Source organism: Schistosoma mansoni (assembly GCF_000237925.1).
Source record: "Schistosoma mansoni, WGS project CABG00000000 data, supercontig 0455, strain Puerto Rico, whole genome shotgun sequence".
Lineage (NCBI taxonomy): Eukaryota > Metazoa > Platyhelminthes > Trematoda > Strigeidida > Schistosomatidae > Schistosoma > Schistosoma mansoni.
Genome location: NW_017386284.1, coordinates 2,124 through 17,386, shown reverse-complemented (window position 1 = coordinate 17,386; position 15,263 = coordinate 2,124). Strand labels below are relative to the sequence as shown.

The 15,263-nt window shown below is 36.4% G+C and overlaps 3 protein-coding genes across 3 annotated transcripts; 1 reads left to right on the top strand and 2 right to left on the bottom strand.

Moving 5' to 3' along the window:
- Positions 1–448: 448 nt before the first annotated feature.
- Smp_084330 (hypothetical protein) lies at positions 449–1,207 on the bottom strand (the record flags this gene model as incomplete). Its single annotated transcript, XM_018792251.1, has 1 exon — positions 449–1,207. The coding sequence occupies one exon, from the start codon at positions 1,205–1,207 to the stop codon at positions 449–451; it is 759 nt and encodes a 252-aa protein (XP_018644344.1).
- Positions 1,208–4,623: 3,416 nt separating this feature from the next.
- Smp_119920 (ribosomal protein S9, putative) lies at positions 4,624–5,202 on the top strand. Its single transcript, XM_018792250.1, has 2 exons — positions 4,624–4,745; positions 4,781–5,202. The coding sequence occupies exons 1-2, from the start codon at positions 4,683–4,685 to the stop codon at positions 5,171–5,173; spliced, it is 456 nt and encodes a 151-aa protein (XP_018644613.1). The 5' UTR covers positions 4,624–4,682; the 3' UTR covers positions 5,174–5,202.
- Positions 5,203–8,042: 2,840 nt separating this feature from the next.
- Smp_119910 (hypothetical protein) lies at positions 8,043–13,946 on the bottom strand (the record flags this gene model as incomplete). The annotated part of the gene is made up of 7 exons (XM_018792249.1): positions 8,043–8,168; positions 9,874–9,915; positions 10,335–10,697; positions 10,792–11,256; positions 12,457–12,510; positions 13,272–13,436; positions 13,746–13,946. 7 exons carry the CDS (start codon positions 13,944–13,946, stop codon positions 8,043–8,045), a joined length of 1,416 nt encoding a protein of 471 aa, XP_018644612.1.
- Between the last annotated feature and the right edge of the window lie 1,317 nt (positions 13,947–15,263).

The window sequence follows — 15,263 nt, the reverse complement described above, 5'->3', positions numbered from 1 at the left end:
ATTACACAATTCCACACTTCCTTCTGAACTACCTTCATTTATACAGTTCCTTATCCACTCGTACCTTGCTCACACTTATTTTTCTTTGACACATTAGTATGCTCTTACCTAATAAACACTTTAGTAACAGACAAATAGACTAGATGGTTATACCTTAACTATTCCTCCATGAATATTGTGTGCTCTGTTTTTCGTCCTTCCTTTTTCAGCCCCCTAGAGATATCCCACCGAAAACAGATATGGCACGGGTGACTTCGTCCTACACCGTTATTAAAGCTTCCGATATTCTGGAGAGATATAAGTTCGAAACTTCTAAAAGCCCCCAACTTCGCATGTATCTATTCTCGAACATCAGTTGTATGTCGCAACGCTACCTCCATAAAGTGCGCCAAGTGTGATATTGACATGTTTCTTACGAAATCCATTTACATTCATATCTTATGAAATATCAACCCAGCTGAGTAATTTTCAACAGTGAAGATTGTAAGTTCCTTAACAATTTGATCTTGCCTGTAAACCGGCATGCCTCATGTAACAATCTGTTATTTGAGAATAAATTATTATCATTATTATTATAACTCTCAACTACTCCTAAAGGCCACTTTCCGCGTTTGGAAATATCTGAAACCACAATTACTTTGTACCTTTTCTTTGCTAGAGAAGTCGCGAAGTACTTTACTCTTCGTTGAGAAACCTCAATAACACGTTCGCAAGCCACAACCAGCTTAGAACCCTGGTCACTGTCATGTTCACCATCGACGTTAGCTGACGACCTTAATCGCTTACGTTTGTTCTCAAAGGTTCCTCTAGGTATTTTATATTCTTCTGATTGAAGCACACTTTGGTCTCGAATCGATTTAAACTTCTCAATTACTTGGCCTTTATATCCACCCTGCTTCCATCCGTCGGCCGAATTTTTAATTTCAAAACCGTGCTTTGCTAACCCTTCACATTCATCTAACAATCGAGACTTCACACACAAACGCTCTTGAAGAATAAGAAATTTGTTTTCCAAATCAGTTCTAAGTAGTTTCTCGGCATCAATGTCTCGTCTCGCTTCCTGGAGCCGTTCCTCTAAAATGTGGTAGTCCATCAGGAGTATCTCGTAGGCATCGTGACCCTGTTCATACTTACTAAGTTCCTTTTCAAGAATTTCTGCCTCTCTTTGTAATTCACGATTCTTTCTACCTCGATTAATAGCTTTCATGTTCGTGTCGTTTATTTCCCTTCTTATATGCTTAAAATCTAGCTCGGTCGTGTTGTTGGGTTTTTCATAACTCATATCATCAGGCTTGCGTACTTGGACTCTTATATTTTGTACCCCAGTTGTATCATAACCGAATCTTTTTCTATGGTCCAGATCAGATGCGGGTCCAAAAACTATCCACCCTAGCATCGTTTTCACGGCGTACGGAGTTTTTCTTCCTCCCAACCGTTGACCAAGTACCCAATGGGCTTCTGGAACGTCACAACCAATCAACAATACAACTTCGCCTGAATCTAGAATATCTAAGGGCACATCGTCTAAATGCGGCCACTTGCCCAAGCTGTTCATTAATGACTTTGTCGGCTTATGTCCTGGTATCTGCGACACAACCAGAGCTCCTTCAATGTTAACATGCCCGGATTCATCTAAAGAGTATACTTCAAAAGACGCCCTTGTAACCCCTGTAGTTTTGTTACCGCCTACGGTTTGTACTACCGCTGACGTCTGATCCTCCTTTAACCCGAGCAACTTCAAACAATCTGATCTAATCAATGTCACATCAGAGCCATTATCTAAAAGGGCATAGCCTACAATTTCAGTATTCCCTGATTTCAACCGCACGGGAATCGTTCCCAAACACACCTGACTATCTAAGGATTTAGTGAATCCACAACAATTTTCCGCAGTGGAATTTCCCTCCGAGCCGCTTACTGTCTGATCATTGTGCAATAGTGGGTGGTGTTTCTTCGTACATTTGTCGACGGTGCAGCGCTTGCTCAATCTACATTCGATAGCCTTATGACCTTGTCTAAGACACGAGAAGCAAATACCCTTGCTTTTAACTTGAGACCATCGATTTTCCACCTTAAGCGCTAAAAAACGTGTGCATTTATCGACAGGGTGGTTGCCAGAACATATACCACACTTAGTACTCACAGTCAAAGTATTACAGTGCTCTGATAACACATGACAATTAACCCTGGTGCTACATCCCTTTTTTGAACGCTCTGCTAACCGTCCAAATCTGCTTGTAGCCACTCTTGCGCGGGCTGCTACAAACTCAGTAAGCTCGGCAAAGGTTGGTTCTCTATCATCCTCGGTCAACTTATCTACTACTTCTGCCCACTGCACTTGCATGGGCTGAGGCAATAGTTCCACCAATCTCTCCAAAGTGGCCAGAGAATTCAAATCTGCAGTATAATTCATCTGTTCCAGAATTATAGCGCAATTTCCCATTTTTATAGCTAGGGTTGACAGATGTTCTGCGTTATTATAATCAAAGTTTACACAGTTGAACAAGTCTTCCAAAGTCTCACGGGCTATTACATGAGTCTGTCCGAACAATCGCTTCAAGATCTCCCTGGCCCTTTTATAACCCGCTGCTGCATCCATTACCACACAACTTTCAATTGCTGCCTTCGCTTTGCCCTTACAGTAATGTATCAAGTATAGTAGACGTTGGCTATCATCACTGACCCTCGATGCAATATAGGTTTCATATTCTCTTATAAACCTCCAATACTGTTTCGGCTGTCCGTCAAAATAACTTAGTTCAACCTTAGGTAATTCTAGATCGACTAAAGGGAGTTTAGACACTACATCAGGCCTTGACATCTTAGACACTCGCTTTTTATTTAAACTAAAATTTTCTAGATCATCTGCAATTAAATCACAGCCAGAGTCACTATCGTTATAATTAGGCCTAACTGTATCAGAACCATGGGACATAAAGACATCAGAAAGCACTTGCTTTGTACAAAGAGATTCGTCGCTTAACTTAGGTCCATCAGCACCATCGAGCTTGGAAATAATCTTCTTTTGACGAGGTTTTGTCATATCGAACGAAGCAACCAATTTTCAGGGGAACCAAGATTGGAATGCCCAACACGATAGCCAAGAACCGACCAAGAAATATTTGTTCAGAACTGCAAACTCGAACCAAGCTGCTAGCCGACCAATATTCGTTTAGAACTGTAAAATCCAAACCTAGATTCCAGTAGGTCTGGATGCGGCCGAATAACCGAGGAATAGTTTATACACTCGTGCCCCAATCAAAAGTAAAACAAGGTATTTTGGGCAACACGTTTCTAAACGAATATTATCACCCGGTTATTCAACCAACAATTGATACCAAAATATTCAATCAAAAACACCAAAAGGTAATTGTTATTCTATCCCTTCTGGATAGATCAAGTAAAATTCCGTCTGAGCAGCTGTTTTATAACACAAAGTGTTTCAATATCTGGGAAAGTGCTCCAAATTACAACCAAAGATGCACGATCCCAGTCAAAATCAAACCGCACAATCAAATAGCGAGCAGTCAATATGGCAGATGCCAGAATAATAGCAATTAAAACAAACTAGATACAGTTCAGTAAGGAACATAGAGACTCAATAAAAAACGATAATAAAACCAAGAAAATTAAACGTTACAGTCTTAATTAGCATCAAAAATGTTAACAACATATTCAAATAAAGAAAACGTAAGGAAGAAATCACAAGTGTATGCATGGAGGGATTTTCACTTGCAAAATGGATCCAACATTGCTTACATCCGTCGGCCGAGTTTTTATTTTCAACAGTTTGTTTAAACTGTTTATAGATCACTGACCACCCTAATTATTATTACGTGATCATCTAGGGTAAAAAACAGTATATAATCTATAGATAAGGACAGAAAGATAAAAGTATCTCACCATCGATAAGGCTTACCTATAATTACCTCAAATTAGCACTGTTGACAACTTTCTACTTTTAATCATACACAACTGAATTCATTGAGCAGCGATAATCTCTCTACTCAAAGGTCATTTTGATTTCATGACGCCTGAACTTCACTTCTGAATAAGGCTTTAAAAACATATAACTGGACGATACATAGTTTGCCACTACTTAAAAACTGAGATATACATAAGTCTCAACTTCTGGGGGATTCTATAGTCACAATATCCACCAGAGGAATGGACATTCTAGTAGCATAATGCAATCAAATGTATCTGTTTCTATCTTAGCTTGCTAGAATTTAAATAACATACTAAACCTGTGACAGTCTTTGGAATACCACTTGAGAATTCTGAGACTAAAAATCTGTAGGCAGAATATCTATGAATATGGAGGTAGCAGAATAAACCAAGATTGATATCCAAAACACAAAGAAGAAACAAAGAGATGTTTTTCGGGGAAAATAATAAATGCGACCATAGAAAAGAATAAATGAGCTTGAAAATTCCAAACTAATTATCCGAGGGGAGAGCCTTATGGGCTTTCAATGAAAATTATACTATCTCTAGTTTCTGTGCATTCCATATACTTGTGTTTTTGAGTAAGAATTTACATCTTGTTGAAAATCATTTATTTCACGTTGAATCCTTATAGGATTATAGAAAATTCATTGAGCACTGTATCTGTGGTACAGTACACAACAGTTAGTCTCAAGGCGCGTCTTGCAGATTTTTCACGTTCCGTAGGCATTATAATGCAGACTGTATGCAACCAACCGAAAGAGAAACCCAAGGCCGTACAAGTGTTTGGACGGAAGGTAATCTCTATATTTAGGCTCTTCATGCGTTATAGAAAACAGCAACAGCTGTCGCTCACTGTAAACTCGGATCCGGAACCATCAGAGTGAACGGCAGACCATTAGATGTACTGGAACCACGTCCTTTGTTGCCCAAACTAATGGAGCCCATCTTACTACTTGGAAAACACGGATTATCTAACTTGGACATCAGAGTTCGGGTCAGTGGTGGTGGTCGAGTGGCTCAGATATATGCTGTCAGGCAAGCTATTGCTAAGTCAGTGGTAGCATTCCATCAAAAATACGTTGATGAATGTTCAAAAAATATGATTAAGGAGAAGTTCGTTCAGTATGATAGAAGCTTGTTAGTCGCTGATCCAAGAAGGTGTGAACCAAAAAAGTTTGGTGGCTCCGGAGCTCGTGCAAGATACCAGAAATCATACCGTTAATCTAGCTTAAATATATATTGATGGCCTATATATTTCCTTTGTCATTGATTGCAGATTACTTTTTGTCAAACTGATTATGATGAAGGTCTGAATCTTTAATGGATATGATCAATGTATGACGTTTAGGCATGTGAAATATTAACATGTCTTGTGGACAAGTCAGAGTACTCATCCTCGAGACTGACGATCTAATCATATAAGAACTTGGTTCGATAGTCGTAGAGTAGTAGTCATTTGAAGTGTCTTAACATCTCTTTAGGGATGTACTAAAAGTAAGTTGTATATTCGAGCGTAACAGTCTCACCATACCTGCTATCATCTCAAATGGCAATTGTTGTTTTGTAGGTAGTCTAACTTTCGTCGCTCAGAAATTCGTCGGTTAACCAAGAAACCTCTAAAAAGCCAACAATCCCTAAAACTATTCTGCACTTACCCCCCCAATAGGATTTGCAGGATTGATTTCCAAAAAAGTACTGCTAGTCGTTAGTTACGTTCAGTCACAGGTATGTATAACAAACTTTATTGATTGGATGAACTAGCCTAAGTTTTGCATGGCATGATTTGATAGAATCTAGTCATAATGTGGGACTAGATATTTATGTTATGGTGTGCTTCCTAGCTTTTTAAGTTGGTCGGAATAATAGTTGAATAAGTCTCGATAGCTAGAATTGCAGAGCATGATTTGTGGGTTGCCAGGCTCCATACAATGGTTTGGTGCCCTCCTGCCTCATGAACTGACTTTCGGCTTGAAGCTATCCCTTCTTGTGTTTCCATACAGACGTTTAGGATCAGTTTCTGCAACATCAGGGATTATTGGTTAAGACGAACCCGAAATAAATCATCTCACACTGCTGCGGGTAACTGCGTCGTTTTGGACGGATATAAACATTCCTACAAACAGTTCATTTGTGTGAGCATCACTTTTCAGCATTACCGACTCAATTTGCGCTTTCGTACGGATGTATGGCACCGTTCACAGAGCAACTTCAAACTCATAATAAACATTTAGTATCTAGTTAGGAGCCTACTTACAGAACATTAGTTTTGATGGGCATAGTACTTCACAATCACACAGTAAACTTTATGTAGTTCTTTCTGTGTACACGAACCAATTTACCGTCATGGCAGCAAAAAGTTACAGCACAATAATTACGTCTCGGAATCTCTATATACACTAAGTAAATAATTGCAAAAACTGATAATCTCGCAGGGCTTACAGGCTGTACTTGACCAGTTAGTGGGGATTGACCGTATGGTTGAGAACGAAAAATTATAAAGACGGGCAATTAAATGGGCCTTTAGATCAGTTATTTGTCGTATATTCTGACGATTAGTCTCTTGTCAAAGTTTGTTCAGACGCTGATGCAAGTGCTGGATTGGATACACACATTCCGAGATGTTATGCTGGGTGGATAAACCTAAGTGGAATGTAAACAAATAAGTTAATGTCTTCACTTTGTCGCAAAAGATGTATTCTGGGGAGACTCAGACAATACTCGAGATTCATATTATTAAGTAAGAACTTCAAAGATCCAGAGCAGTAATGTTGTGAATGATGAGAAGTCTAGTGCCACCGAATCGTATCTACTTTACACCGTCATTAGATTGTATCGAGCGAAGAGATTGAATAGTGTGGAACTATCTAGACAAATGATATATTGCTCAGACTGGGCGATACAGTCAATATATTGTCGGAGGTGGTTAAAACAATGATAAGAACGCAAGCAACAATGTGTATCATTGACCCTCCAGGTGTCACGCTGTGTCGACATAAATAGATCACAAACGCTAACTTTCCTGGAACCTGTAAACTAAAACTATCAGAGTTAGGAAAAAAGTCCATTGGTTTGATGACACCTAACAATTTATCCCATAAGGGAAAACGTACTTTTAGGATGGGAAATCGCAATAATGCATATATTAGGAAGATCTATGATCAAGGATGTGCATTACCGGATTACAATAATGTAACGGCGCATAAATTGTTTTGAGACCATGAACCGACCAATGTTAGACCACCATTAGAAACCTGGGAGCTTCCAAGCAATGCGCATTCATAATTCTGCATGCGAGATTCGGACCCAGGACTTTCGGTCTCAAGTGAACACTTAACCTCTAGACTACTGAGCCGGCGTCTAGTGGTGTTAATGTCTAACTTCAACCAATCCACGATATTGCGCGACCATCTTCGAATGTTTTCGGTGAGGTAATGCCTTACACCCGATACGGATTAGTTCCACTGGTCCCGGCTTCCTACAAGAACTTCGATAAGAATCTCTCGAAGCTAGCCACTGGTGGGCACATGTAATTATCAGTATAGAGTTGTAGAGATCGTGCCTAATTATTCTATTAAAGCAATTATTGGAAACAAAGACGAAGTTTGTTTTGACCAACGGAAAATGCACCACCCCTTTTTGATTAAGTGGGATATGTTCAGTAGCCCTGGCGAATTTTTATCTCCAACATTGATTCCTAACGGCCATAAATTTCAACTTGAATGAAGTATAGCCAGTCTTTCTCAGGAATTAAAATGTTTCTTGATGTCACTTCGGGAGATCACAGAAATATTAGGGAGTTTAACAATACCAGGATTCGAAATCCAGTAGTTACGTAAAATAAGAGTGCGTACACGAAACCCGACTTCAGTCATTAAAGAGAGAAATGATTACACATTTAATTTCAACAAATTTTATTGAAGACAGAAAATTATATTTGAATGAAACAATTAATGTTATAGAATAAATCGATACTTATTAGTAACAGAGATAATCAAAAAATGTACAGGGATATTAAAAAATGAGTAAAATATACCGTATTCAAAAGCTTAGTATGAAAACAAATAAAAGGAGTTTTCGTATCACCGGGTATTTCACCGTTTAGAGCGTTGATTTTTACCAGATACGTTTGGGTTATTTTTACATTTGCCAAGCGAATTAACAACTTTTGTTGGCTTTTCACTATCGTGTATGGAGGTTTGCAGTTGTTGAGTGACAGTCTAAATATAGGGTTATAAACAGAACGTAAAAAAATATAACGAAGTGAAAAGAAAAATGAAGGATGGATACTTAGAACTTATACTCACTAATGATGAGACGATCTACAGTAGTTTTTAGCACGTTTTGTGAATACAGATTGTTTGGATGTCTCTTGTATACTGAGAAGCACCACAACACTAAACTTCTCTATGATTTGTTGACAGTCTCTGTAGGTTCTTTATTCAAAATCACTAACAGATGTCACTGCTGTTTTCACAACTGCTTGTATAATCTTTTCAAACATCTGAGTCAGCCTTGGTTCCCCAATTGCCTACGTGTGATCTCAGTTGTGCCTGGAGTTTACCTTCGGCTTACTCATCGCTGGAAAGGAAATCGAGTTAGAGCTGGTCTTAGTGACATGATAGAATGACCACAGTGCCCAAGGGACAACTGCTTGAGGTCGGTCACACAATACTATTTTGTGGGTAGTTCGTGTTAGCTTCGTCTTTGTTGAGACCTTACCTCAGGAGACGGAGATCCGTGGGATAAGGCGAGGTGTACATTTTTAGGGTCGACCTTTCCTAACCCCACCCTTCCTTTGTGAGAAGGCAGCATCACTGCCAAGCTAGCTGTTTAAGGGAAACACTTTACTGCTGTCACACCTCTGAACAGTAAGCAGTACGACTTCGCTCTTAGACCTTGAATTTTAACTTTTTCAACCGACCTGCTTGGCATGGTAGGACCTCAAGGAACGATTGTTACTGGCAGTATAGTCTGATTGGTGCATCACAATAGGCGAGCCCAACCACCACGTACGTTAAGGTAGCGGCAACAGCCGGGCCCACAGGAAGTAGTAATACGTTTGTCTTAATGAAGCTTCACTGATTGAATCCCTTAAGTTATTCATCAGAGTATCTGCTCATCTATGTGATTTTGTTGCAAAAACAAAATTTTAGAAAGCTAAATATATTAAATTGCAAAGATTCTTTGGTATACTTAAAGAACAACGATTTACATAAATGTTAAGTGAGTAACTTTTTACAGGCTATTATTGATTGATTCTCATACACGTGCCAAAGCATATACACCGAAAGGGTAGAGAGAACAGTGCATGTTTACATCTCAAGATATTTGAGATTGAAAGCTGTCGTAACTCTGAATAGTCTAATGGCTCAACACAATCTATAGAGAGCGATATTACTGACATTCATAAGTGTTTTGAAATTATCAAACGGACAAAAATGCAACTGCTTTATATTTCACTGAAGTGGCTATTATTAAAAAACTCAGAAAGAGTCAATTCTCAGTTTATAAATACTATGATAAATTGATAGTTTTTATATTTTCTGCACAATAAAGTGTTATTTTATTTATTTTGAAATTATATTTTCACTTAACGAATTCTTAAACCTGTGTACAATATTCAAATTTCCAGTAATTTCTACGCAATCTAATATAATCTTTTTCAGATTCTTGTTAAATATTGTCTTAGCACTCTACTTCGTCCATTTCCATTTTTAATCTGCTTTGCACATTCTTATTCATTATATAGATAGATAATATTATAATGGCAATCGTCATTTTAATATTTTAGTTACTAATGTCTACTGCATAGTATTTAAATAACTATGTGTTTGTAAGGAGCTGAGGAGAAACCACAAAAGAAAGTGAATTCACATTATTCCACCTCAATTAAATAAGATTCAAATAAAGACGGGAACTGACCTTTCCTTTTACACCATTAGGCTCAGAAACAATCCCAGAATCCTAAAATTGGAAACAACTAGTGTGATTAAAATGATCAATGAAAGATTAACAAAGTAATTTAATAAAGGTTATTCTGGTAATAGATGTTAATAGGATCCAGGATGGAAGTTTTGTTGTCGTGAAAGTTCATCGGCTAGATGACTCAATATCCTAAAGTGTAACTGTTTCCACAGTAATGTTTGTTGGTTTGCTGAGTTACAGTATTCAATTCCTATGGAGATTCGAATGATGGGCTGTTCATAGCAATTTGGCAAAGTATAAGCATAACTATCAGAAACAATCAATTTCACTTAATGATTTAATATGATGTAGACTGCTGTGAAGAAAAACTTGTTAGTTTAGTTGAAAACAGACTGCTGAAAAGATATAAAATACGTCAATTTATTGAAAATGAAATCGGAAAATATTTGACAACTTACCGGTCCATTTGTAGAAACTGAGGTACAATCATAGTTATCTTTATTAAGCTCAGATTGAAGAGTTGTAATCTGATCTTCAATAAATGTAGACTCATTGCAATCAACAGCATATGACAGATCTTCGTCTGGAATAGGAATTGTAGCTAAATTATTAATATCTTCAATTGTTCTATTGGAACGATACTCCTTTAATATGCGGTGATAAGGGGCTGTTTTAGCGAATTCCGTTGGATAAGAAAACTTTCGGGATTGAGGTGTTTCCCCCGTTGGAACATAAGTATGATATCTCCTATTCAATATATTTTCCATTTCATTTGGTATAGCAAACAAATTTGTCCCAATTGCTTGGAAACTTTCACTGAACTTGAAATTTAATGAAGATATAAAAAGATATGATGAAGAGCAAGGAAACATTTTATTATGACTAACAATAACGCGAAAGTACTTGGAAACTTACCTCAATACTACGATCACTGCCTGCACCTTCTAGGCCCAGAAGAATACGAGTGGGTTCTTGAAGAGAAGTGAAAAGATTATTACTCATGTTGTGTATCATCTTTGTCGTATGATCAAATAAATTATAATCACTATGGTTTTCGTTAACCGACTGCCAGATTGAAGCTTTTTTCAATAAATCTGCACCAGGACCATCAGCAACAAATTGTTCAACGCTCTCGCATACATTATTCATACAATTTTCCACTTCTCCTTTTAGTTTTTCGTGGTTATGTGAAACGGTATTCGTAACCTCCTTTAAACGATTAATGGAAATCATATTGGAATCGTGGGCTTTACAAACATCATGTAAGATTTTTTCCTGTTTATTGGACAGGGACGATTTCAATTTTTCAACTTCACTCTGACTTGATCTTGAGAATTCTGTTAGACGAGAAAATCTTGATGATAGTTCACCTGAAATTTGCTAATATAAAGAAAAAGAATTATTATAAGTGTTTGAAAATTAATGATCTGAAAACCAATGGCTTGAAAAATGAGGGTCGACCCTCATGGAAAACTATATATATTATGACAATGCTCTGTCATTTTGATGTTTTAAACGGAATGGACCATTTTGCTGATATGTACATCAGAGTATAGAGTCACATAATCTGTCCTTCCTCTATTTTAAAACATATAAATTCTCAACGGGATTGACGTTTTTAACTGATAACGAAGTATTCACATGTTGAAATGTTGGTACAAGCTTAAAAAACAAGAAGATATAGTACAGTAATGAAGTGATCTATTTTCAACGTTACCAAACCAGTAGTTGTCGAAACAACTTAAGTGTGATTACGTATATGAAAAGAGGAATTGATTATCCAGTTGGTATTAGCTCCGACATGTTATAGAATCAAAGGAAGAATATTGAACACAAGCTGATGTTTCCTGTGACTCAAAAACAAGAGGGAAATATCATGGTATAGTAGGAATCAAAACTATTGCTTTCGATGGTAATTATATACTTACAATAGCGTTAGAGAAGTGAAGCATAAAAGTTGGATATAGTATTTGAGGACTGAAAAAGTGCCCAAGTTTGCTGAAATGAAATTATTCAAAAGCTAAACTTTAAGTGTGGTGTGGCATACATATATCCATATAAGTAGTATATGGCGATGGTCAGACATAGAATGTATTTTGGCAGAAGACCGATAGGGAAAGAACTGAAATGAAGCACAATTGGTAGAAAAATGCATGAACAATGGAATTAGAGAAGATGAACTGATATTTACAGAAGGAGCAGTGAAGATTGAGACAATTGATTGTTATTTTGCAAATTAACTGTTTGCTGTATGTAGGTATCATTACCAAGATTTTTTTTTATTCTCTGAAGAAGTGGCTTACACTGAGTCACGAAACGTCAGAAAATCTAATTTTTCTACTCATTGGGATATTACAAATATATTATTTATTTGTTTGCTGTATGGTTATCAGAATTTAGTGAGACGGTCTGTAATTTGTGCTTAAACACGTTCAATTGTTCCCACCCGTGTTCTCATTCACTACATAAGAAGTATAAAGTGAGAATTTGTTAAAAAGTCTGCATGAAGCCACGTCAAGAATTTGACATATCATAAAACATGAGAATAGAAGATAGTTAAAAATTAATAAATAAGCTTACTGTATCATGGCTTGCCATCAAATTTTTCAACTTGTTAGTTGTCGATTCTAATTCCTAAAATGTCAAAATATGAATAAGTTAACTTTTAGAAATAAAACAAATACTGTGAATAAAAATGTGAACTTTGGTACTATAATGAACCAGTTTAACTTGCTACAAAATAATAAGTGAGGTAATAAAATGTTTAGAAAATGATAAAACCCCTGGCTGTTGATTTTTTTCATTACAAGATATCTGGAGAAAGAAACCACAGATTAATTTATATCTCCCGAATGCTCCTAGATTTTTTAATTAAGCGAATTGGCGAAGGCAATATTTTCTGAGAATGAAACAGTTTTAAACCATTCACAACTCTATCAATTTTCATTAATTAAACCTCTGTTAACATGAACATTGTCCATCTAGTTATTCAATAATACAGTTAGCCTACAAACTGGTTATTCAAGTGGTGTACACAAAGCACACTGCATACTAATAGCTTGATAGAGATCTTATCAGTATTATATTTAGAAAAATTATTAACTAAAACATTTATGTACAGAAATTCAGTTTAAACCAATGGGACTGTTCGTACAACACGATTAAATAGTGTATTCAGCAGTATGACTTAGCACTGGAAAGTGACTCAATATATTTACAAGTACAACCTATCATCAATGAAATCAAAAATAAACTAAGTGAAAATTTACGTAGATATCTTATACTGTAATTATGTAGTTCTACATATACCAAACAGATCTTATTACTCAAAAACGCCATAAATCTACATACGACCATGTGAATTTACGAAACAACATACATATGTTGCTACTTACATTAAGCAGTTTTCCATACTGTGTTCTATAAGAAGCCATTTGATTTTGTATAGCCATATCATGTTTCATTTCATCATGCACAAAACCAGAGGACAATGAAGCGAAATTATCTAGTTGCTTGATAGCATAATCCAATTCCTGATTTGATATTTGGTAAGCCTCAAACTGTACGGAAAAAGCAAATACAAGTAGGAAATTAATGTTGTAAAAACAAGTAAATTTGCAGTTTACATTATAAATTGTAGAGTCTGAGAGACTCCTCTCTGATTATATTAAGAGAACCAACATAAATCTGGTTACAACAGTTTGCCGTTCAAGAAAGTGAAAAAACAATGACACCACTTAGCAAATTAATAACATGTAGAGCAAGTTATATGAACTGAACTTAAAATTGTGCCTTTAAAAATCTGTATTAATTATACTGATATATATTGATAACGAGACGTGTGTACAACAGAATGCAGGAGTACATACCTGATTGAGCAAACACCTGTCTAGTTCATCTGCACCAGTAGACAGAGATGTAACAAGTTTCTGCAGACATTCAAACTGTGGAACTATGATGGTATCACGACCAGTCTTCACTTTAGTAGTCTGTTCTTCAGCGAACTTGTTAATTTGGTTGGCAGCGGTGATACACTCATTGGCTAGGAAAGTTCGTAGTTTTTGTACCATTTCTCGTTGCACCCTGACTGCATTACAAGTAGATATCATGACTTTTTCCTTCAAATCACCTGAAAAGAAATATATTAGAAAACAAACTAATGTGAAAATTTAGACTAAATACTGAAATATTAATTTGTTGGGCATGAAAATAAACTAGAGACGACACATAAGTATTTTCAAGTATGTAAGGCATATTTTAAAGTAGTTTAAACAATCGAACCATTAGCTATAAATTTACAAGCCCGTTCCATAAACTACAAACAGTAGTGGCTTGATCATAACAAGATATGGTTGTTTATGACAGGATGATCAAACACGTCGGTGATCATTGAGAAACATTTAATTACAATATTAGATATTGATTTTGCAGCAGTTCAAGGATTTGAATTGACTATCCACAAAAACTAGTAAGAATTTCTGTAGTATTCATCCTTAAGTGGTTGTTTATTTGTTGACAGCTAATGTTGAGGATTAACAGTTACCTGACAGAATGATGTAGTAAACAATTTTCATACTTAGAATTGGAACACCTTCTTCATGAGGAGAGTGATATTATCCAATCAATCAGTCAGAAATCACAAGAACGTCTTTCACAGTCACTTGATGATTTCAGTAAAATCACATTTTTATAACCCTATAAAGTAATCTAAGGTATTTAAGCTGTCAATTTATTTCTAAGAATGATTGATACTGGAACTCTGGTCGAAATCTATGGATACTGTTCTCAAAGTATTTCATTTGTGTAACAGTTTTGTATTACACAGCAGTAGTGACAGGAAGAAAATTCAATTTAAAACACCAAGTTTTTACGAGAGAATCCTCTGTATATGTCTTTTTCTTTCACTAAAATCTATCATACAGCCAAGTCAGATTCAGTGTTCAGAACAAGAACAAACCATTGTTTGTATTGAATAAGCTGACAGAGTCTTACAGTAAGATGACACACAGACTATCGAAGTCACACCTAACCAGTTAGCAGTGTCCGTAAGCATATGATACATCTCCCATTTTGAAAATGAATAGTACCCCTGGATGACTTCACGTCACCTGTGTCTTTTATGGAGAACGACTAAAAAGATCATGTATCTGGGTAGTTGTGTGAATGCTAGTGATGAAATTTTAAGTGAGATCAATCTACATAAAGTAGGAACTAAGGAAACTTGTGCTAATCTAGACTGTCTTTGGTGCTATCGCTCTTCTTCATAAAGAGTGGTTATAACTTTCTTAACTGAGAGTTCTTCTGGTTGTACATTTCAGTTTCCCCCATCATTACTCTTCTCTTTTTTTCCTTCTTTTACATATACGCATCTTCCCCCTTTCTCCTCC